The sequence below is a fragment of the Rhinichthys klamathensis genome, unplaced genomic scaffold (assembly GCF_029890125.1).
Source record: "Rhinichthys klamathensis goyatoka isolate OS25496 unplaced genomic scaffold, OSU_Roscu_1.1 h1tg000234l_1, whole genome shotgun sequence".
Taxonomy (NCBI): domain Eukaryota; kingdom Metazoa; phylum Chordata; class Actinopteri; order Cypriniformes; family Leuciscidae; genus Rhinichthys; species Rhinichthys klamathensis.
Genome location: NW_026606757.1, coordinates 1,010,398 through 1,036,232, shown reverse-complemented (window position 1 = coordinate 1,036,232; position 25,835 = coordinate 1,010,398). Strand labels below are relative to the sequence as shown.

At 39.0% G+C, this 25,835-nt stretch overlaps 1 protein-coding gene across 1 annotated transcript in view; it reads left to right on the top strand.

Annotated features, from left to right (window-relative positions):
- camk4 (calcium/calmodulin-dependent protein kinase IV) overlaps window positions 1-25,835 on the top strand; it is a 72,834-nt gene that overhangs the window by 5,238 nt on the left and 41,761 nt on the right. Inside the window, exons 3-6 of the mRNA XM_056265475.1 lie at window positions 22,938-23,016; window positions 23,693-23,755; window positions 24,016-24,098; window positions 25,357-25,429. Coding sequence (XP_056121450.1) covers window positions 22,938-23,016; window positions 23,693-23,755; window positions 24,016-24,098; window positions 25,357-25,429 — 298 coding nt within the window. The remainder of the gene's footprint in view (window positions 1-22,937; window positions 23,017-23,692; window positions 23,756-24,015; window positions 24,099-25,356; window positions 25,430-25,835) is intronic.

Sequence of the window (25,835 nt, the reverse complement as noted above, 5' to 3'; positions counted from 1 at the left end):
TATTGTGTGTTACGCAGCACGTTTGAGCTTCCGTGAGAACCAATGAGGTTCATTATTGTGTTACACAGCACGTTTGAGCTTCCGTAAGAACCAATGAGGTTCATTATTGTGTTACGCAGCACGTTTGAGCTTCCGCCAACGGAGTGACATAAAGCTCTCAGATTTCATCAAAAAGATCTTCATTTGTGTTCCGAAGATGAACAAAAGTCTTACTGGTTTGGAACAACATGAAAGTGAGTAATTGATGACAGAATTTTCATTTTTGGATGAACTAACCCTTTAAATATATTTTTTTTTGAGTATTATTCATTTATGTTTATTTATATATTTTGTAAAAACAATTTGAAAAGTGTTACTCTCGTTACTTCCATATTCAAGTTCCATGGTACACATAATATTGCTATTTAGACCTGTTCGCAAAAAAAGTACCATGCATGAATTTACCACGAGTTTTGGACACCACGCTAATATATATATATTTTTTTAGATGTGTAGCTAAGACACATCTAAAAAAAACAAAAAAACAATATTATTTTCATGGTGTCCAAAAATCATGGTCAAATCATACATGGTACTTTTTTGCGAACAGGTTTAAATAGCAATATCATTATGGATAGGATACCATAGTTTGTGCTGAACCCAAATTGTCTTGGATAATCAGATTGTGGTGTTTCATCCTCTCTGGACTGGGCACAGCAGTGCGTAGGAGGGGGAACATTCATCGATCTTTGACGGGTTGGCAATGAATTGTTGCTGAATGCCCATAAATTGTATTTCTCTATGTAAGAATGGCTGCTCCACACACCATACTACTATATCAGCCTAGATGAGAGCTACAGTCTGTACTTTTTAGACACTTGGAGAGACCTGGGCCACAGTCCAAATGGAAATGGACGCTTAGTTCCTTTAAAGGAGCATGAATATATGCTGTAAGTGCCTTACTGGACAAATTGTATAGTAAAACAATATTCTTCCACTGAATGAAAATATGTATCCTACAAAAACATTTCGCTTCTGCTTTGTTTTTCAGAACATAAAAATCACATTTGGTGAAAATTAATAAGGCCTAATTATAAAGCTGTTGTGAGGTTTTATGGCAGATGCTGAACATTCACAATCAAGGTGTCTAATTTGAGGAACGGAAACCCAGCGCATGAACATATTACAGCACAATACCCGCACATGGAGCTGGTACTGCCTGCGGAAGCAAGACAAATGGATTTTGCCATCCGCTCAGCTGAGAGTGATGCTTATCTCCAGGCACTTAAAGATAAATTCAGTTAATGCAATTAATCTTGGAAGAAAAGAATCACATGCATCTGTGCTGACGGGGGTAATATATCTGTTAATGTGATTACTCACCGGACAGCGCTGAGGCACAACATTGCAAATGATCCCAGATTTGTACATTTTCTGGAAAATATATGAGTGGTTCTTGCCTGTGCATAAAATCACTGGCAAGATGCTAGTGGTTTCCCAGGGATTGCTAGTAACATGGTAGTACCATGGTACTTTTTGGGACTTTTTGTATGTGTATTGCTATGGTATTTTGTGTGTTTTGGGCAATTTCTGTGCGGTTGTTAGGGTGTTCTGGATGGTTGTTAGGGCGTTGCTAGAATATTATAGTTGGTTACTTACTGGTCTAAAGAGCCCACTCCAAATCTTTGTGATATTCTGGTCCCTACATAGGGGTCCCTCCATACATGTAATTGATTTATTTTTTCTGACTGCTGGGTGAAAACTGTAAGTCTGATCTTAAACTATCATTCATTTTGCATAAATAGTTCTGCACTTGTGCATAATAATTAGGGTTATGAGTTTGTTGAAATCGGTAGCCCTAAGTATAAGGAATAGATAGAACAGCTAAAACTGAAAAATATTTTCAAAGAATGTTTTTACTATTTTGGTCTATATTGAAAGTCAGTGGTCGAAAACAAAATTATTGAACCATTGTTATTTTAGTATTATTTATATTCTATGACAGTTTTAATAGTATTTTGAATGAGCTTATATATATATATATATATATATATATATATATATATATATATATATATATACTTTATATTCCTTTTAATTTTAGTTTTTAAGTTTTAGTAATTTATTTATGTGCTTTATCATTTTTATTAGTTTTTTTTATATTTCTATATTTCTATTTATTTTTTCACTTTTTGCTTTAGAAATGTAAGTTTCTTCAACTTATTTATTTCAATTAGCTGAAATAGATGAAATTAGCAGCATTTCTTATTTTTATGTTTCTTTTTTGTTCAATCACCGTAAACTCCTTTTAATAGTTTAAGTTTTAGTTTAACAACACTGCATTGCAACGGTGAATGTGAATAAGTACAACATATTCTTGGATCAACATCTTTATTAATGCTGGAACAACATTCCAATCAGCCAATCAGATTTGAGGGACAAGTTTACAGTTAATGTCAAGTTTAGGCTTACAACCAGGGTTAGATTCTTCTACATCATTTCCCTCTGATTTTGTGGATAAGTTATGAGTACGGTTAGGTTTAGGACTAGGAGTAGGAATATTAGGGCTACGTTTTCGGACAGGAATGCATTGCATTGCAACCCATTGACCTGCATTCATTTTATAGACAAAAAACACTGAGATAAATATCTTATTTTGTGTGTGACAGAATAAAGAAATGCGTACAGCATACGCCTGGAATACATGAGGGTGAACTATTCCTAGTAATATTTGTGCTTTGGACTAAGATCTAAGATGGATTTCAAGCAAAGAATGCCATGAATAGAAGTTTAAAGTAGTTCATACATTAGCATTATCAGCTCACTGTTGGCCATGGGCATAGATGCTGGACTCTTGTAAATGGGGCCAGATGCAAACCGCCCAGATCCTAAAGAAGGTAGAGCGAGCTGAATAATGAAGCCTACCACACTCCCTAGAGAGCTACTCTTCCTCCCTCTCACACTCACACTCTCTCTCTCAGTCTCTGCTGTGATTATATAATGCTTGGAAAGTAGAAAACAGAAACAGGAGCAGCTTGTGTAACATACACTTCCACACTGACTCAGCTGTGTATTAAGTGCACAGGAAAGCTACTGTAAAGAATCCACGTGATGGATGTGGTTACAGTAAGAGAGCCACATTCATCCAAAACATTATTTACAGTTATACACTGAGTACGGTACTATCGTTGAATCAAGATTTAATTAGTAAACACAATATATTTTATGATTCCAAACCTTTTGCTTGGGTCTTGGTTGAAATTCACCTGTAGGCCATGATGCAACTGAATTTAGTGGATACCATTTTAAATTGAGTCCTATTTAAGCAATATGGTTTCCGTGGTTTTGCTATTGCAATATAGTCCTGGTTATGTGGTGTATTTTAGACTGACTGATCCATTTTATAAAAAAAAATAAAAAAAATATCCTATGCCTTTTTTTATTATTTAAAATGTTTTATTAAATGTAATATCTTTTGTTATAATATGAATGATTTTTTTTTTGAATGTATTTTTTTTATGTTTATATCAATACTGTATGTTTTAACTTTGTAATATGTCCTTGAGGTTCACTTATAATGTTAGTGAGAAACTGTGCCTCTTTAAGACTTGTCAGTAAACGCCCAATGATTGGCTAATGTCATAAAATAAAACAGGTGTAAAAAGTAATCAAAAATGATACTTAAGTGAAAGTATGGATACTGGGTGAAAATTAAGTATCTAGCCAAAAAACATAATTGAGCGAAAGTAAAAAAGTTACTTTAAATTGTACTAATTAAAAATAGAAGTAACCTAGAAAAAATTAAAATGAGTGAGGAGTTTCTTTTTAAAAATGTATTATTTTCTCCATGCGGTGTGAATGAATTGCATAAAATATTCTGTCAGACAGACACTGATAGATTTGGTTTATGGGTAAAAACAAATAGTGTATATAACGCAATACTACATATAGGTCAAAAACAACCATCTTGTGTATGTTTACATAAAACAACAAAGAACAAGGTATCAACCTGTAAATCTACCTTTGAAAGTCTGACAAACTAAATTGCTCAAAATGGATTGCTGTGGACTGTAGGCTTTATAAGTGATATAGAATTAAAACATACAATATGGACTTCTAAGGCCCCGTCCACACTACTGCGTTTTCGTTTAAAAACGGAGACCTTTTGCTACGTTTGCACCTCCCGTCCACACTAAAACGGCAAAAACGGAGACCCAAAACGGAGAAGTTTAGAAACGCTGCCGATCCGTTTTTCGTTTTGAAACTCCGGAGGGCGTTTTAGTGTAGACGGGTCAAGACGGAGGACTTTAGAAACGATGACGTAGTAGAGGCTCACGCTCGGCTCTATGATTGGGTGTCATCAGTCATGGCGTATATCTTTGCTAGCAGCTGTTGTACAAGTAAATTCTGCATTTTACAACGCTATAACTGCCTACATGCACCGGAGTCAAGCTATTATTCGAGCGATCTGTGACAATTCCCGTGTGCAGCGGCGGCGTTGACCGTATGGAGCGTCGGTTTGGGGTTAACCCAGAGCATGGTGGGATAATTTTATCAATGAAGTTGTGTTTACACCGGCACGCGCATGCCCAGTGTTGGTGAATGGTCACGTGATCCGCGTTTTCAGTCGTTTTAATGTGGACGGAGATCAATTCTAATACGCAGCTAAAACGCTGGTGTGGACGAAGATCGTATTCGTTTTAATTCTCCGTTTCTAAACTAAAACGCAGTAGTGTGGATGGGGCCTAAAGCCACTTTTAATGATGCGAGTTCATTCCTTCTGTATGCGACAATGAAATATCTTTAAATTGTTTCATTTTGTGGCATTTTGCTTGTTTGCTCGTTTTTTTCCCTGTTTATTATTGATATGTGATTAAATGCAATTAGATTAATTAGTCAGCATATCATGTTCTTAATTTGATCAAAAATGTATCGATCGACAGCCCTAATTGTTACTCCCTATATAGCCTACATTTGTTTACTTATATAATTCCAATACGTACTCCCTGGTTAGAATCAATAAACATCTTTGGTAGGAACTTCAGTAAATATTTACAAAGAATTGAACATCTTATAATATTACTTTAAGTGCTAATTGTTTTCAAGGTTTTTAACATTTAATAAAAAAAATAGGGATGCACCGATAATACAATTTTGGTCGATACCGATAACCGATAATTTTTTATATTTGGATAACTGATATATTGGGTGATAAATCTAAATCCATATTTTTATATAATTTTTTAGAGCCTGATTAAAAAAAAAAAAAGTCTCACCATTAAAAGCTATGTCTCAATCAAACAATTATAATGTTCTCATTATAATTTTTGTCAGGAGTCAAGTTTGATTCCTCTGCTTGTTTCTCTTCTCCCTCTCCTACACGTGCGCTCTCGCACAGCTGAGCTCATTCTCAATCAGCGTTCCCGCTCTTCTCACACCCGTTTCCCCTTTGCCCTGATTTTCTGGCTATTTAGATCTTGTGTTCTTTTCCCCGCTTTGTCGGTTTATTGTTTGTTTGTTCATGCCCGTTACAGACGCATCATCATAGTAAATTACTGCTGCTTATTCTTGTCCTGTGTGTGTATGTCAGACGAGAGATTTCACCTGCTATCCTGTGTCAAGCCTGATTGTCTGTGCTGTGGTTTCTGCCTAGTGGAGTCTGTGCTCGTCGTTACCAGCGTGCACTTCCTGACTGCAACTACCTGTGCCTTTCATCCTGCCTGGTTGCAGCCTGGTCCTTTTCTGCGTCTGTCTAGACGGCCGGTGACCGGCAGACAGCCTGTGTTGACATTTATTCTGATTTCCAAATAAACCTATGTTAACCAGCTTTCGCTTTTGGGTCCTTTTCGAACTGTGACAGAATAAACCGACCATTTTGGACCCAGTGAACGATACGACCATCCGCTTAGCTGTTGAACTTGCAGGGAGCAATGCTAGACAGACATGCTGACAAATTAGCTGCCGCCAAGCACGCCGTGGATTCACTCGTTGCCCAGGTGTTGGATCTGACTGGTCAGCTACACCACCTGCGCCAAGACCAGTCCTCATCTGGGTAGCGACACACCTCCGAACCTCGTATCAACAATCCTCCCTGCTACTCTGGTGAGCCTACTGATTGCCGTGCATTTCTTACCCAGTGTGGGGTGGTGTTTTTTCTTCAGCCTGTCACGTATGCCTCCGACTGTGCCAAAGTTGCGTATGTGGTGTCCCTTCTTACTAGCCGAGCCCGGGATTGGGGAGCGGCAGTCTGGGAGGCGGAGCTGATTGCTGTGAACAGTTTAATTTATTCAAGGAGGAGATGTTGAAGGTTTTCGACCGTTCTGTCTTTGGTCGCGAAGCGACCGGGAACTGGGAACTGCTAGCCATTCGACTGGTCCTGGAGGAGTGGCACCATTGGCTGGAGGGAACCTCTAGTCCGTTTATCGTCTGGACTGATCATCGTAATCTAGAGTATATCCGCTCCGCCAAGAGGCTTGACTCTAGGCAGGGTCGTTGGGCCCTTTTTTGGGGTGCGTTTCAATTTCACTATCTCTTATCGGTTCGGGTCAAAAAACATTAAGCCTGACACTCTTTCTGGCCAGTTCTCCTCTTCCGAGGGCCCCCCCACCACGGAGACCATCCTAACAGAGGGATGTGTGGCTGGGTCCATCATGTGGGGGGTGGAACAGGCTCTTTCTCACACCGTCATTCCCTGAGGGGAAGCTATTTGTCGCTAAGTCCGCTCGTCCGGCTGTCCTTCGTTGGGGTCACTCCTCTAAATTGGTCGCTCATCCAGGGTGGGGCGTACTATGGCAGCTGTCCGCCAGCGATTCTGGTGGCCTGTCATGGAACGTGAGGTACGTCGATTCCTTGCGTCATGTTCTGTCTGTGCCCAGCAGAAGTCCAGTTACTCGCCTCCCGACGGTCTGCTTCGTCCCCTCTCTATTCCCTCTTCGTCCCCTCTCTATTCCCTCCGCATTGGTCCCATATTCCCCTGGACTTCGTCACGGGGCTTCCCCCCTCCAGAGAAAATACAGTGATTCTCACTGTTGTTGACCGGTTTTCTAAGGCGGTTCATTTCGTCCCTCTCCCCAAGCTTCCGTCGGCTAAAGAGACTGCGCGGGCGGTTGTGGACAACGTCTTTAGGATTCACGGGCTTCCTTCTGATGTGGTTTCAGACAGGGGACCCCAGTTTGTCTCTAACTTTTGGAGGGAATTCTGCTGACAGATTGGTACCACTGGCAGTCTGTCATCAGTGTTTCACCCACAGAGTAATGGTCAAGCTGAGCGCGCTAATCAGGACCTCAGTCGGATGCTCCGCTGTTTGCCGGCTCATAACCCCACCTCCTAGTGGGAGCAATTGACATGGGCGGAGTACGCTCATAATTCTCTGCCGTCATCGTTCACTGGCCTGTCCCCATTTTCTTGTTGTCTGGGCTACCAGCCACCTCTGTTTCCCTCTCAGGAACCAGAGGTTGCCGTTGCCTCGGTCCAGGCCTTTATACGGCGCTGTCGTCGCACTTGGAGGAGGGTATGGTCAGCTCTGTGCCGGACCTGGGAACGCACTCGTTGTATCACCAACCGCCGCCGGTCCAAAGCTCCCAGGTATGTGTGTGGACAGAGAGTTTGGCTCTCCACACACAATTTACTGCCTCAGGCGCCCGCCCGGAAACTGGCTCCCCGTTTCATTGGGCCTTATGCCATCACTAAGGTTATCAGTCTGGCGGCTGTACGGCTCAGGTTGCCACATTTTCTCAAGTGCGTCCATCCTGTTTTCCATGTCTCGTGTATTAAACCTGCGGTCCGTCTCCGCCTCCGCCAGCCTGTGTTGACATTTATTCTGATTTCCAAATAAACCTCTGTTAACCAGCTTTCGCTTTTGGGTATTTTTCGAACTGTGACAATTTTATGTAGCCTATATCCTTTTCAAAGGATAAAAAAGCTAAAGGAAATAATCTATTATTTATCGGCTTTAACCCTCTGGGGTTCTTCGGGTCAAAAATGACCCGAAGCGTTTAAATAAAAAAATGTTAAAAATCGTAGCTTCATCGGAATGGTCCAAAACTTGGTGACTTTTTTGGTACTTGGTATATGAACACCCAAAAAAATTGGGGAAAGGATTTTAAAAGTCTAAGTGGTCGTAAAAAAAATAGTCACACTCAGGGTCTTCGGGTCAAAAATGACCCCCATAGGAAATGAATGGGAAATTGGAAAAAATGTGAAAATACAGAGTTTTTTTGTGCATACAATCTACAAAACAGCCAGGATGCAGAAAAAAGCACACAACAGGGAAGGGGTGAATCTCTTAAAACAATGGGTGACAAATTTTTTTCCATTTGTTCTCTTTATAATGCAATGTTCAGGTTTGACTGTATTATAAAGTAAAACTGCCACTTAAAATTACCATTTAAACCAACCCAAATTTTTTTTTTTTTTTTTTATTAAAAAAAATGACAAATATAGTCTTTGAGAATCTGTTATTATATATTCAAATCAAAAACCTGAAAAAATTAAACAATATGTGAAAAAATCACTAGAGTGTTTCTACCATAGGTTTCTACAGAGAGCTGTAAATCCACTAGTGGTAAAAATGTGCTATTGCGTGATAAAAATGCTCAGTGTGTCCACCAGATGGCTCTGATCTCATTTCAAAAATTGCTTTCATGAGGTCTAGACTTGACTCTAAAATGAAATACAGCTTTAATAAAAAATTTTTTTTAATTATATATATATATAAATTTTCTATTATATTCAATGGGAAAAAATGGGTCTTAATTATTGCATAAATATTAATTATAAATTATAAAATTATCTCAAAACACCAAAAAAGAAAAGAAAAAATATTATTGAACAAAAATATATTTCATTGATTTTACTCAAATAAAATGTATCTTAATGCCGCCCTCCGGGTCATTTTTGACCCGAAGGTCCTGAGTGTGAGTCTAAAATGAGGAACCCCAGAGGGTTAATATATTGGCCAAATTTTCTTATCGGGCCGATAACGATAACATTAAAAATGAACATATATCCCCCGATACCTATATGGTGGCCGATATATTGTGCATCCCTAATAAAAGACATTTAAAAGTGGCCATCACTAATTTTTAATATCAATAATCATAACTTGCTGATTTTATTATAATTCACAATGTAGATGACAATTACATTGACTAATCGATTTGTATGTTAAAAAATTAAGTAAAACCTAGTAAAAAGTCAAAATATTCTGATTAAATTGCAATTAAATTGAGTATAGTACAATTCCCCCAAAATAATACTTAAGTATAGTAATCAAGTAGTTACTCAAGTATTATACCATGGTCTGGGTGAATACTCGATTCTGATTGGCTGCAGGGTGTCCATTAAAAAGTGATAGAGGACACCTAGTAAAGGAGTTCTGGTGAAACTGACTGTTCTGTTTACCGTTCGAAATTAATAAATAAATGCGCTGGCTACATCAGCTGTGAGTAACCATAGCAATAGGCAGTCAAAGTATCCATTTACAATTTATTGTATCAAAACAAACATCTAGTTAGCCGTTATGCTATGCCTGTGTTTTAATTATAGGTTAAAAAAACACGAAAGTGTAACGCCCATGGCTAGACAAGCCTAACTTGCATGAAAAAAAATACGTTAACTTTCTGGCTCGTAAGTTAGGTAAACTGAAGGTGAAGGGTTATACGAGCTGAGCGGACTATAAATATCTCCGGTTGCTAAATAAACCGTCAGGCGTAACCAGGGAAACCAAGTTATTGTTTGTAAAAACTTTAGATTTTGATTGTAAAACTAATTAAAATATAAACTAATGTTTTAAAAATGTGTTATTTGGCAAGTGACCATGGTATAAGCGGGTTAATGCCCTTCGAGGTGTCCATTGTCTAGGTAGGTATTAATGGACTTCGGCGGAGGCAACCTCCACTGCGCGTCAGACGGTTCACGCCTCGCCGTCGTCCATTAATACCTGACAATGGACAGCTCGTCGGGAATTAACCCTTACTTGTACACCCCTGAAAATAAATAAATTATTTTAAAAATAAAAACAAAATAAAACACTAAAATTATGAAATAACTTCTGTGTTTACCTGCATATCATGTGACCATTGACCAACATCAGACAACCATAAACATGCGATTATTTGTCAAATTATTGAAATATTAACTTAAAATCTCAGAGGTACTCAGAGGTCAAAGGGGTTTGGCTGATAAAAATAAGGTTGGGAATCCTTGACATAATAAGGTTTGAGAGGTAACTACACATTATTAGTTTTGGCACTCTAATTTGAATTCGAAAGAAAGGGGTACTACTTGTGAAACGTGAACTATCTTGGGTACAATGGGACGTCCGGTCACCCAACTTCTGAAAAGTGTTATAGGGCTAGTTTTTCTCAGTCATACCATGACTGTTTGTGCGTACATGTCTGAATCCTATGTGCGAATCAGCACATGTTATTACATTTTGTAAATGATCTAAAATTTCAATCATGTCAGACACATAGACACATGGTGCTGTAGTGTACTAGTCTGTGGATTAAGTACCCCTGAGAGAAATCAGGCTGTATCATCACCTCATATGTGTTTCATAATGATCTGCCCATAACTGGAGGATGCAGTTGTTTTGCCCTGTGTACCTCCTAGTCACAATGTGATATTATTAACGTAATGAATATTGGTTGAGTTTGAGCCATTAATAGTGATGGAGGTTTATGACGGGAAGGACTCCCATCTGCCGGCCTGTTATAGCTTTCAAAAGGAGTGAACTAGAGTTTATTCTTTCAACAGGCCCATTTCATCTCCCTTTTCCTGGAACAGGATGTGGAAGTTAAGGCTTGGTCGATTCTGAACTAGTCTCAGCCCCTGACTCGCCCATGGACAGTTTATAGACCATACTGTACACAAAAATAGCAAGAACTTTCTTAAAACAGCAAGCTCATATCTGATTGGCTGGTTTTTGCAATTTCCAGAAGTCAGTTTTTATACATCCACCTGAGAAACAGCGCACATCACCACAGGTGTGATGAGCTGCTTTGACTTTAACATGAATAATTAGGCCTTTAGTAGAAAGTATATTAGATATATTTGACTACATCTGTATATTCCACTTTAATCTCAGACTTTATATAATGTAAGATTTATGTGCCCCTAAACTGGTTTATGGTTACATTACGGTCATATGGCTCGTGGGTGGTTCTTGGCCAGAATATACTGGAATGTTGACCGGACTTCATGCTGATAGTAAGAAAAAAGCAGTACACTTTGGCATCCTTTTAAAAGAGAACTAAATAAATACAATTTGAATTTGCAATACAAATAACTTACATAATTTAGTGGACATAATGTTTTGAACACTTAATTGCATGTTAATTGAAATAAAAAAAATGTAATTATAGTTTAAGTAAGTTTATATTAAAAGCAATGAGCTGAACTTTAGAGTGATTTTTTTCAGCCACTTAAAGGGATTGATCACCCAAAAATAAAAATTAGCCCATGATTTACTCACCCTCAAGTCATCCTAGGTGGCATTCTTCTTTCAGACGAATACAATCAAATGTCCTGGCTCTTCCAAGCTTTATAATGGCAGTGAAAGGATGTTTCTGTTTTGAAGTCCATAAAAGTGCATCCATCCATGATAAAAGTGCTCCACACGGCTCCGGAGGGTTAATAAAGGCGTTCTGAAGCGAAGTGATGCGTTTGTGTAAGAAAAATATTCATATTTAAAACTTTATAAAGTAAAATAACTAGCTTCCGGCCAAACGAACATACGGATTTGACTTAAGTCTAAGCGCAACTTATGCGAGTAATGTGACGTACTGCTGATATTTACGCTACACCTTGACGTACTACGCTACTTCTGACATCATAAGTTGCGCTTTAGGCGTAAGTAGACTGTGTATGGGCGTTTGGCCAGAAGCTAGAATTTTACTTTGTAGTAACATGTTAAATATGGATATTTTTCTTACACAAACGCATCGTTTGAGAGGGGGACTAATATGCAAATTAGTCCCCACCTCCACTCACTCACACCAGCTCGAACTACCTCAACTGTAGTAAACGCTGCACAATGGCAAATGGAAATATTGATTTAATAAAGCAAAACCATCCTTAGTTGATAAATATCATATTAACGAAAACAGATGTGGTAAACAGTGAGTTTGCGTTTACTCTCTGGAGAAAGTCAAATGTTTCTATTTACTACGTGTTTTTAAAGCGGCGAGCAATGTAGCCAATCACAGACATGTTTGTTGATCTCTTGAACACAGTGGCCAATCAGGGCTGTTTAATTTAGTTAGGTTCCACTCATTCGTCAAAACACCAGAGTTTTTGTTCAGTGCTGTGTTCTGCACGCTTGTAAATCCTCTTATTTACAAAGTGTAGGCACAATGTAAATAAGAGATACATTGTGTAGTATAGACAGCTTCATTGATTATAATGGAACTTTGTGAGATCTTGAACTTACATAAGTGACAGCTTTTTAGTGATTATAAAGGGAGTGCTCTTTGCAAGCTTTCTAGGCTATATATAATCCATTCAGAATTTGAATAAAAGTCAGCATGACATGAGCGTGAGTTTATAATTATAGAGTTTTCATTTTTGGATGAACTATCCCTTTAAGCAGAAAATACTCAGCAATGGTGTTGACTGATGAATTTGTACATGGTTTGTCTTAAGCATATTAAAGCATATTAAAAACACCCCATAGACATATAAACAACATTAAAAACTTGATTTTCACCACAGTGGGTCTTTAAGGGTACACTGTGTAACTTCTGGCGCTCTAGCAGTTAATAAACAAAACTGTACGCATCTTGTGGCTGGAGCTACTTGTTTATGTATATGAGCATCCCACTCGGTCTAAAATTGTCAGAATATAAACACTTATTATAGGTGTTCCGTAGTGATTCGGGATAAAACAAAAACACGGTTTGGAAGTGGATTCATGATCGCTCATTAAATCAATTTTGTAAATTTTTAACAAAAAAAGGTTACACCATGTACCTTTTAAATATATTTGTACATTTGTAATGTAATTTAGCACATTTAAAATATATTAACTTTAAATGCAATATTGAATAACACATACAGTTAGAATTATAATCAAGTACTTTACATGTGCTTTAGTATGTTAGTCAGCACATCAAAATAAGTGTACTTAAACATGACAAAAGATTATTGAAACAATGATTTAAATGTAAAGTAAAACTTTTAATGTAAAATTATTACAAAGTACACTTTTAAAAGTGTACTGAAGTGTTTCAAGAAACAGTCATGAAAATGTACTTTCTTTAAATATACTTACAGTAACTGGCCTTTTATTTCATTAATATTATATAATCTGCAAGTCGTCTTTTAAAAATTATGCTTTAAAGGTTTGAAGAACACTACAAGTGCACAATCAGAACAATTAATTTTCACAAGGGGAGAATAGCACTAAACAAACTTCACTGATGGCGGGTTTAGCTACAGTATAAGCTAATGCTATAGTCAGATGTTTATGTTACTATAGGTTTTGTGACTGCCACAAAATAGCTACCTTTTTGCTTCTTTTTTTTTAGCTGTAAACTGCATTTTCTGAATTAGCTCTCGCTCATGGACAATTCCTCAATCACCTTACAATGCAATGCCTCTAATTTTATGCAAATGCTTAATCAAACATTGCTAAATAGTCCAGTTGGGAGTTAATGAGATGGAAATCCCTGTAGCATCTCATTCCAAGGATTGAGTGCTGCAATAGAATGAGGTTGACTTTATTAATAAAGACGGAGTGACTTATCAGTGGAGGATTTCTTAAAATCTCAACTAATCATTTATTGTATGATAAAGATAAGATGATTCTACATGAAGTTGAAACTAATTGTTCTCTCAAAACCTCTAACCTTGGGTTAACATAATCCTGGATTATCTTGTTCTATTGATACTGTGTTAAAGTCCCCCTGAAAATCAAGCTTTTAATGTTGTTTATATGTCTATGTGGTGTTTTTAATGTGCTTTAAGACTAACCATTATGCAAAAGCATAAGTCAACAAAATCTCTGGTGTTTCTGACGTCACAAACTACTTTGAAACCAATCCCGTCAACGTGTGATCGTCAACGGGTGGATCTCTGAGCTGGTGCGAGTGAGTGGAGGCGGAGCTAATTTGCATGTTCATAGAACCTTGTATACTAAATGAGGCAAGGGAGTAGAGTTACACTCAAGCTATTTTAAGGCATGAAGTATTTTTTTTCAAGGAAAAAACATTTAAATATGTAATTTTGGTGATCAAAGATGAGTTTGAGGGATAAAATTACAGAGGGACTTTAAATAAAAGTCAAGGACATAATGAATTTTTACCCTATACAACTTTTTTTTTTTTTTATACACGTTCTTGCCTTACTGTGGTATACAAGTATTGGTACTGTGTCAAATACGTCATATATACATATACAAATCGAAATCGACCGAAATTAATTCACAATCTCGAACTTCGAATTAAAAAATGTAATCGTCGATGCTGCCAAGCGGAAAAAAAACACTGTTGAAGTGCTGCGAGTCTTTGGTCAACATCCTCTAACTTAGCTACAGCCATTCAAAAGATAGCATGGCAACTGCAGATGCAGGAGACCCATCGACAGAACTTGAACTAGTGTTGTCAAAAATATCGATATTTCGATAAATATCGATACTGAAATATCTGAACGGTACCAATACTAATTTCCCGAAGTATCGATACTAGCCCTTTCACTTCAATAGCGCGGACACGAGCTACACACCGCGAGCGGGCATGTCGGAGAATAGCGCGGACACGAGCTACACACCGCGAGCGGGCATGTCCGGAGAATAGCGCGGACACGAGCTACACACCGCGAGCGGGCATGTCCGGAGAATAGCGCGGACACGAGCTACACACCGCGAGCGGGCATGTCGGAGAATAGCGCGGACACGAGCTACACACCGCGAGCGGGCATGTCCGGAGAATAGCGCGGACACGAGCTACACACCGCGAGCGGGCATGTCGGAGAATAGCACGGACACGCGAGCGGGCTGCGGGCACCCAACAGATTGTTTGACTATCAATAATCCCTCACATCACTCATTTTTTTATATTATTGTATAGGTGAAAACAGACTTAAGGAACAGGCTCCAGGGCTACTATTTAGCATTATATGCTCAGCATCAGGGGTGTTTGTTGTTTGGACAGACCTGCCCCCACTGCTAAAAAAAATCCTCAAGGAAACACTGTAACTCTTCTCATTTGAACTTTTCTGAAACATTAACCAAGATGGCCTAGTAACGTTAGGCCTATTGTTGTTGATAAGAGTCTGTGTTGTCTCGTTTTAATTCTTAAAGTTAACATAATCTGATTGAGGAATCTTAGACAAGTAAATATTGTAACTGTGGTCAAATGTAAATTAACTGGTGCCTATTTAACTTTATTCAAAAATTATTATTTAATTCTGCAATTTTCCTTCATTAGCGATTATCATCAATTTGATTACACAGATATTAATTAAACTAAACAGCTAGACAATGGCATCTCTGAATTCAATAATGACATGCCTTTAACTGAAAATTGAATGTTTAATCTTATTATTATACATTACTGACTCTCTATCCTCCAATTTGATACTGTTAAGTGCTTTTTTGTTACAGTATATTTTAATCTTTGATGGTATTAAAAATACATCATGTTAGCTCTGGTCCAATTAAAAAATATAAACAAATAGAACTTCAGGACATTTTTGTTCATGTAAAATATACCTCATTGTCATGTTCTAGACTTGTTATATTTAGCTTTAAATAAAAAAAATACCCCCTTAATATTGTGGCAGTTTTTTCTCCGTGGTATCGAAAATGGTATCGAATATCGATATTTTTCAAGGTATCGTATCGAAGTTAGAAATTCTAGTATCGTGACAACACTAACTTGAACCCCCTCCTCTTTCATTGAAGTCGCAGGTGTGGAAGTTTTTTGGATTTCCAGTGAGTTATGTTGTCAACATTCGCGCTTCAAGAAAGCCACAGTTTGCAGACATCCCAAGTCTCGCGGAAGTTCCGGGAGTCTCCCGCATATTGATAGCGGCTCCCTGATGCACGCAAATTAGTTAAAATCTCCCGGAATCTAGAGTGAGTGAGCAAGAGCGCGCATGGGAGACAGAAAAAACTGTGCTCCAAAGCGTATTGCGTGCACGGCAGAGAGGTAGAGAGCGAGAGACCTTGCATGTGTGCCTCATGAAGCGCATGTAAGACAGAGAGCATCCTGTTTGGCCGGTTTCGGCTTTAAAAAAAATAAATGTAAAAATCGAATACACATATGAACTGGGCGGAGACCGGGCAGTACAACATATGGAAGGTCACTGGGATGGCTCCAGCCTATGACAGGGGGGAGACTCAACCAGCCAGTGACGGCAGAGCAGGCTCTGCCGAGGGAAGACACGGGCTCATTGTAGGGAATACGCATATGGGATCACCGTAGGAATCACTACATATGGACCCAGCCTAACACAGGTTCCATACTGCTTACGAGTGGTAGGCCTAACACCGGGCGTTCCGCCACGTCTGATGTCGGAGGGGTGCGGAAGAACTCAACAGGGTTCGGTTAAGGGAACTCTACTGGAGCAAAATGGCGCACGTATCCAGTCCGTAGGAGGGGAATGGCGCAGCAAGCCGACACTTGGAACCGGGCTCACAGTGAAACTGGCTTCATGAGAAGGGAGCCCACGGGAAGCTGCGGTTCGACTAAGTTGTCGCCCAGCCCCCAACTCTAGAATATCTGTCAGCGAAGCAACTCTGTGTCAACGCCTAGGCGGGAGCACACACTCATTTAAGAGGAGCTCACCACCTAAGTGGACAGATTTTCACCAAGATGAAGGCAGCCACATTCAGTGGGCCAACCTGGCTTGGAAACAGCCTTCCCTCTCTGCTGATTTCCTTAACAGATAAGAGCTGGTCTGAGGTCCTAAGGCTTGCGTTCTGTACACGTATAACCGCAATGATGCGGACGGACAGAGAAAGCCAGGGCTGGGTCTGCCTCCTCCAGGGCAGCGCTTGCAGGCTCACCACCTGGTCCCAGTTTAAGGGAGAGGTAGGAACCAATGGGCACATAGCCAGGCCGGGGTCTCAACTTGTGAGAGTAGCCGGCCCAAATTCCATGCACAACTCGTTGACCGAAAGCGAGCAAGTCCCTACCCTCTAGTAGAGACCATGCGAGCAGGAGAACTGTAAAAACTTCAGTTTTAACTCACTGCCTGCAGTGGCTCAGAGGCGGTCTCTGCAGTGCAATGGCACCAGAGATTATGCCCAAGAGGATAAAGAGGGGCGCAAGGCTTTTTTATATCCTTGTTCCCTCAGGAACCTGATGATCCGGACGTGCTTCCCATGCTTCTGTATCATGATTTATAGGTTATAATCGTTAACGATTAAAAATGAAAACTAGGTGGGAAAAAACATTGTCGTTAACTGAAATAAAAATAAAAACGAGGCATTACAAAAAAAAAACGATAACTAACTAAAACTGTAATGTGTGTTTGGCAAAACTAACTAAAATAAAATAAAATGACAAATAACAAATAACAACATACCCAATTAACAAATAACCCAAACTACAAAAAAAGACTAAAACTAACTAAAACTAATAAAAACTAAACTAAAACTAAGCATTTTCAAAAAATAAAAAATAAACTAAACTAGCAAACCCACTTTAAAAACTAATTAAAACTAAACTGAATTTGAAAACAAAAATTCAAAACAAAATACAAATAAAAAAATAATGAAAAAAAAACTATTTGGTGCAAAACTATAATAACCTTGGCGTCAAGTAATAACAGAGGCACATCACTTTGAGGGTGAAGGAAAACAGCCTACTCCAACCCATCTTGCAGGAAAGAGAGCACTGAAATGATCGAATGCTCTCAGGATCTTCTCAATGGAGAGAAGACTCATTCAACAAATAGGTTCCACTTCTATTTGGGCATAAGCACAACTTCCTCTTTTCAGGGAGTGCTCGCCGAAGTGATGGTAACTACCACATATTCCTGCGGTAGCCACCTGAACCTCTGCGTCCAGTTAGGACCGGCCTGGAATCTCTCCAGGGGTTGAACACGGGTGCCATCATGCCCCGTCCCTGAAATGTACTCAGGGGGACTGTCAAGTCAAGTCATGAAGGCTGTCGAGGGGAACTAGGTCTAGTTGGTATCAAGACCTGTTCCACTCCTGACTTTAGCACAGTAGGTGCAAGCGACATGCACGCACAAGACAGGAGCACTGCTCAACACTACATGTAAAGATCACTGAGCTCAGGAGCATCTCTGCTCAACACCTAAGTGTGATAATTCACTGAGCTTCAGGAGCATTTCTGCTCAACACGTGACTGTGACGAAAATCACTGAACTTGAGCCTGCGCACAGCGATAATGAACCGCATAGCCGCTTTCTTAGAAGGCTCACCAGGGAACGCATTTCTGCAGAGCCTCCGGGCCAGCTGGAGGCCAGCGCCAGGGGATGGAGTCTCCATTCTCGCTGGCCATAGCTGTCGTGAGTCTAGTTGGCGGCACGAATGAGCAGATCGGAAGACATAGTGGGAGAAGCGACCTCAGAAGCTTCTGACTCCAAGGAGAAGGTAACGGGTGAGTCGTGACATGCGAGGGAAGCTTAGCGCAACGGTCGCGATGTTGTCTTTTCAGACCAGTACCAGCTCGCTTAGCAGCGGTGGCTCAAAGCGAGGTGGACTGCAACAACTCAATGCACGAATGCCCATGCAGAGGTCGCGACAGACCGCTCCACCGGAGGGACAGCCTCATAACCCCTCACCGCTCCTCCCTCAAGGGTAGCGAGAGGGAAAAGCTATTCAGGCAGTTTCTGGCAGAGAAAGGTGCTGTCCACAACCTGGTAAGCTCTCCATGCACTTCGGGAAAGAAAGGTACTGGGGCGGCGAGCTGAGAACCAGCGCGGCCCGCCCCGAGATACCAATCCTCCAACCGAGACTGAACGGGACACGGTGGAGGGTTCCACTCGAGCCCAGCAGCCTCAGCGGCCCGTTTGAGCATAGCTGACATTTCTGGATCTGGCTCGGGCAATGTTACACTCCCAGAGGGAGATAACATAGCCGAGTCGTCATCTCCAGAGGCCAGCTCACCCTCCGATGCTGCTATCTTCATCTTATCCTCTAGGGGAACCCCAATTGAAATGGCTGATCGGTCCATTACAGACGGACCAGCACGTTCAACAGGAATTCCATCGGCTGCAGTGTGATGGAGGAGTGAGGAGCCCACAGGGAATGGTTACCGGGTGAGACATCCATCACTATCCTCCTATCACCCATCTTATGCGGCACCCGAGGGCGGGGCAGGGTAATGGGGACTCGCGCTTCGCAGACGAAGGCGAGTCTTGATCTCAACACCGCGACAGTCATATTCCCGCAATGGAAACATGAACTGTCCACAAAAGCTGCTTCAGCATGCTGTAAGCCCAAACACGTGATGCAACAATTGTGACAGTCAAAGAGAAACAGGGAACGACCGCATCCAGAAACGCACGGGTGGAATGACACCTTGAAAAAGACGCAAACGCACCCGTGTTGCTCTTTCAGGAAGTGAAAAACTCTCACCAGTGCCGGAGCACACAGGGGAATGACCACGGCAACACTGATACAGGAATTGTGCAGCCTGCATCAGTGAAGCACTCACTTTCTCCGCCCTCAAACGGCCGTCAGACAAACAAACACAAGCAGAAAGCACCGCGGGGTGGAGTGTGAGATGCATATCTTGCACGCCAATGTGCATTGGCTCGTTCTAAGATTCTCGAAGACAATAGGCTCCCTAGCGTGATCCCATTTCAGTCAACGTCAACTACGTCTGACGTTCTCGACTGAAAGGGAACCCCATACGACTAAACAAATCCAGACTTCTGTCCCTCCATTTAAAGTCCATTACACCAAACTTTGATTTGTCAAAAAGTTGACAGAGTTCATAAAATAAATCCGTATGAACTGAAACTAATACATAATCCAAATGGATTAGTTTACAACAAATTCAAGTTATTTACTGTTTTTTTTATCTTTATTACATGAATTACATACATTTTATTACATAAAATTATTTATTTGAAATTATTATATAATTATTTATTTTAATTATTGAAATAATTAAAATAGAAATAATAATAATAAAACTTACTGCCCCCAAAAAGGGAGTAAATGATGAGATAATTTATGTTTGGGTAAATTTTCAATGCCCTGACTATGTAAGGCTCTAGAACAATTTTAAATATTAAACTGAATTATAACTGATACCTGTAACCTGAAATTGTTACATTTTAAAATAATTCTGATAGTAAAAAAAGGGCCTTTTTTTTCTTTGCAAATGCATTTGAATAAGCATTCCATTTGCTCTTGTACAGTATCAAAGTACAATTACTCGAGTACTTAAACCCCTGCTAAGGATCCAGAGAGAATCTAAACAGGGTTTTCTATGCACACAGGAACTATAACTAATGTTGGTAGGTATGGATTCTTTCAAATGTGGTTATATAACCAACTGAAATCAATATTTTTGGGACCTGGGGATTATGTGGAGCAGATTGGAGCCGTAAGCCGGTTGCTACACTCGCCTGATGTCTATTCACATGTACAGTCAGTGGGAGGGTACGGTCAGCATAGAGAGAGAGAGGCAGGGGATCTATAGCTGTGTGGATCTGGCACCGGTCTCCTAGTGAGTACCCAGATGCTAGTTCTCGGACACTGAGGTGGCCTCTCCGCTTTAATTGCATTAGCCAAGCTGTCCACCCAAATTTCATTTATTTGCACACTGGACAGTTTCCAGCTGAGATGCTTGTTTGTAACTGCTGGCTGGTTCTTGCTTCCAACATATTGTGCTGGTCCTGTGCCAGCAAAATACCGTAGTAAGAGATCTGATTATGAAGATATTAAGAGATTGAAAGCTCACAAAGCTAAACAACAACTAGATGTTTATGTCTATGTTGTGTGCATTGCTATGAAGTTGCTATGGTGTTGTGGATGCACGCCAGGGCATTACTGCACATTTTCTAGGATGATCTACAGTAGGTGTGTTTCTGAGTGGTTGTTAAGCTATTGTATTCTGGCATAGGTTAAAAAGAACCTACTCCCTCTAACAAGATTAAACTTTTTTACTCATTTTTATGTACCATTGTGAGCCACCGACCAAGTTTACTATATCAGAAAATCCATAAATATGTAGCTGCTTAGGTGTCGCAAATGTCAAAATGTATTAGTTTGCGAATCATGCACTATAACAAAAGTGTTTTGAGGTCATAACATACAGTAGTACTATGCAAGGAATCACACAAAATAAATCTTTATTAATAAAACCTGCCCCTGTAATCATAATTTTTGTAAAAAAGGACTAAAAGTTGTTGGTGTTTTACCTCCACTAGTGTTCATTTTTACATTGCAAAAATGTAGGTAGAGGGACATTGTTCCAATGTTTTTCATGTCAATTTATAGTATTTGTTAATCCATTGCGAAGGGGTGTTATGAATGGTTGCTAAAGTGTGGTTGCTAGGGTGTTACTGTTACTATTCAGTTTCTTACTAGCCCAAGTCAAAAGAGCCCATCCCCAATTATCTATGATGATAGCCATAGCACAAGTGACAGTACCAGTTACATACCTATGTTTAACACATAGGGCCAGATTTAATTAACAGGGCAAATTAGTGTGAGATCACAATTCCAAAAAAGCGCTGATGGGAGTGGAAATAACCGTCCACGCATTTTCAGCGTTAATTTTTCACTGCGTGTCTTTAGTAAATCCTGACAGTCGTTTTTTAACGCCAAAAGAGGGTTTTGCACTGGCGCAAGCTGTTAGTAAATCTGGCCCTTAGTCTAATCATGAACCATATACTTAATACTAAGTATGAGCAATAGTAATACACGCCTTAGCAAACACTTCTATATGTGTGCCATAGTTAGTTACTAGTTGCTAAATGGCTCACTTAAAGAGCTTGAAAGATGTATTCCTTTTTGTTTTTGTACAAAGTTGTCTTTTTAATGGTACTTCCTCAGTTGACAAGCTGTTGTACAAGGTACAATTTTTGCAAATCAAAATGTATGGCACTACAAGGAGTAAGATAATATAAAGTAGGTTTTCTGATTAGGGGACGAGGTTAGAATTTAAAATATATAAATTCGAATTGCTATAATTTCGAAACTGGTGGTATTAATATTAAACTTAATATTGTCATTTTTTGACTGTGGGGATGGCAAATTATTGTTTACATGTTCATCCACCTAGAAAAGTAGTCCCAGATGCACATTTTTGTGTGGAAGAAACACTTTCAATGCTTTAATAAAAATATGATCTCTGATATTTGAGAGTTATTTTGCTGTACATGTAAACACACACATTGTGTCTGATACCAGACAGCATGTCACAGATGCTGCTTAACATGTTTTAAACCTGAAAGTTTTGTTTAATTTTCAGTTTATATGTATGTCTCCCAACATACAATAAAGTTCAAAAGTTTTGAGTCAGTTAAGATTTTTTTTTAACAGAAATTAATACTTTTATTCAGCAAGGATGCATTAAATGAATGCATCAAGACTTTTACACTGATATAAATTATTTCGACTTTAAAAATGCTGGTCTAAAGGCTACTCATTAAAGAATCCTGAACAAATGAAACATGGTTTCCAAAAAACGTTTTCATCATTGATAATAATAATGTGTAAATGTTTCTTGAGCACCAAATCAGCATATTTTAATAATTTCTGAATGATCACGTGACACTGAAAACTAGTAATGACTGCAAAAAATTCAGCGTTGCCATCACAGACATAAATACATTTTAATAATAATATTTCACATCATCACAATTTTTACTGTTTAAATGCAGCTTTGGTGAGTATAAACTACTTAAAAAACATTTTAAAATCCTTCTGACCCCAAACATTTGAACGGCATTTTATAGTGGTAAATATTAATGTATGGGATACAGTCAATGTATGAGTCATTTGCTATTCTTCTCTCTTGCAGGGGAGCCACATCAGTGGTGTTCCGATGCCATCAGAAAGGCACCCAGAAGCACTATGCTGTGAAAATGCTGAAAAAAACAGTAAGACAGATTTCACTCCACGTTACCATGCTTTGTTCTCTTGCCTTTGTTCAGCCTCGTATAGCCAAGGAGTTTCTGGTCAGGACTTCCTTCCAGCTGCTAAGATCTTAAAGACCTCACTGCTGTTGTCTTCCATTTCTCTACATCACTCTGATGCATGATGGGTAAAAATTGCTGTCAGCCAGTGTTGTTGTCAGAGCCGTACTCCACATACCTTGCCATTTGTAACATATCATCATTTGCGCTTTCTTGCGTCTGTGTAGGGAATACTAATGCTATCTTAAGCCTCTCTAATGCATATGCAATTATATTATGATGCTATATATTGTGTTATGGCAATGCATTGTTAAGTTGCTGCATAAATGTAGTGTCAAGTTACAGTAAGAACTAGGCCTACTAAACATGGTTGAAATGGAAAAAATAGAACAAGTGTAAGAATATGAAAAGAAAGGTTTTCTTTAAAATACAAGTTTTGTGTGACATGCGGGTGAGTAAATGATAGCAGAATATTTATTCCCTTTAAATGTGGAAAATTGTTTGATTTACTCTTTGATTTTTGAGTTTTTCTCTCTGTACTGAGCTGATGTTGCTACTCCACTTCACCTGATTGTAATGGCTTCATAAGTGTGCACCTTTTTCACTTTGTACTCAGACAATATCTTGGTTGTTCTTGCAGGTTGACAAGAAGATTGTACGAACGGAGATAGGTGTATTATTGCGCCTCTCTCACCCAAATATAGTAAGTCAAAAGGGGAAAAATCCAGGGCCTTGTCTACTTGTGTCCTATGGTAGTTACACAGCCTAAAATATGCATAAATATACAAGAACACTCGCTTAGATGTCTCTGCAGTACTGTCTGTGTTTGATTTAGTAAGGTCTGATTATGCAAATGTTAGTCAGACATTATAGCTACCGAAGACTATCAATAATTAATCATTTGATGTTTTTGAATTCCTCCAGTAAAACATTCTCTCTTTTTTTCATTCCATTTTCTGTCAGATCAAACTGAAGGAGATCTTTGAGACCCCTGCGGAGATTAGTCTCGTGTTAGAACTTGTTACCGGCGGAGAATTATTTGACAGGTCAGTTCACCATGGGGCTAAAGTGCTATAAGCTAATAATGGCTGATTAAGTTGTGAACTCCATGCTGTGCATTGACACTTTTTCCCAGAACTTGAATTAATGGTGTTTGCTAAAGCAAGCATCACTATTTCTAATGCTCATACTTAGTGGTTATGGAAAAGCCCTAACTCTAACTTGTTTTTGCTGCAGATATGATACCTTGTTGAGGAGAGGTGTGATTACTTTTCAAAGCAAGCAAACATTTAAATTTTTAGTGAGTGATAAAATGGGTGGAAAAAAACACTTACTCGACTCGATTTTAATGGAAAACTTTATGAAAACATTTTTTAAAGTCACATCTCCTCTGAAAATGAATATATATATATATATATATATATATATATCGAGAGAGAGAGGAGAGAGCAAAGGAAATGAAGCTTATTTAACATTTAAAAAAATATCATTGTTTAAGTGTCATATAAAAATAATACTTAAATGCAAACAAAATAATATGGTTCTATAATAGGCTTTAATTTGTCTTTGTGTAAAAAATATTAAAAGTATATGAATATAATAAGAGTATTTAAAGTAAAACAGGACAAGTGGGGCCTGCATAGCAGCATGGGACAAAACACACTGAAAAAGTGGTAACCTTGGTAATTTAAATTAACAGGGTTTTATTAAAATCAAAAATGTTGTTTAACATCACTGAATCGACCTAAATTATTTTATACCAACAAAACTGGGGGGTTAAATCAGGTAGAAATACAACATATTAGCAAACTTTAGCAGGGACATATAGCAATGCCCTGGCAAGAAAATGTTCTTCAGAAAATGTTAAAATCTAGTTGGTCTAGTAAAAGGCTTCTAGTAAAAACTGTAAGACCTGAATTTAGCTTCATCATCTGTTACAAAATAACAGGTGCATGTCTGCAGTCATGAACTAATCAATTAGCAGAATTAGACTTTAATAGAGGAACATTTGTGACTGTGAAACCCACTGATTTTACTGTTATTCACTCCATTTTATCCTCATTCAGGATTATCTTATTTCCCGTTTCCATACAGCTGTCAACATGAGTCATTTAAAAGAAAAGCCTCTTCATAAGGACAATCAATAGAAACGTCTCCATTCATTTTGTGTGCTGAGGTGTGGTTGACTCACTCTAAGGCTGGAAAATGATGAAGTGAAAATTGGAGAGAAAAAAAAGTCAGCCAGCTTTTTTACGCACAATATGGAGTTACACTGGAGACCAAATGGTGCCTTCCATTTTTCAGGGTGGTGGAGAAGGGCTACTACAGCGAACGAGACGCTGCTGACGCAGTTAAACAAGTGCTCGAGGCAGTCGCGGTGAGTGTATTACATTTCCTGGCTGAAAACACTTCTCATCTTCTAGTTTTTTGCTTTTCCTGAACTACTGAATACAGGTTTTACATTGGACATAGTGTGGCAACCCAACAATGTACCAAAATTGTTTGACATTAATATTGCTCTGAACCATATACTGTAAACCCAACAGTGTTTAAAATTATTAAAAAGACATGGCTGAATAAGAAAATTAACAATTTTGTAAATGCATAAACAACAGCAGAGGTGTGATTTATCAGCCTAACACATGAAACAAACAATGGGCCAAATATTGTATTATAGGCTGCTGAACATGAGAAATGCATAGCTACTAAATTCATAAATATATCAAGGAGATTTCAGTAAGAGAGACTTCAGTAAATCGTGCAACTGCCCATATTATTATAAT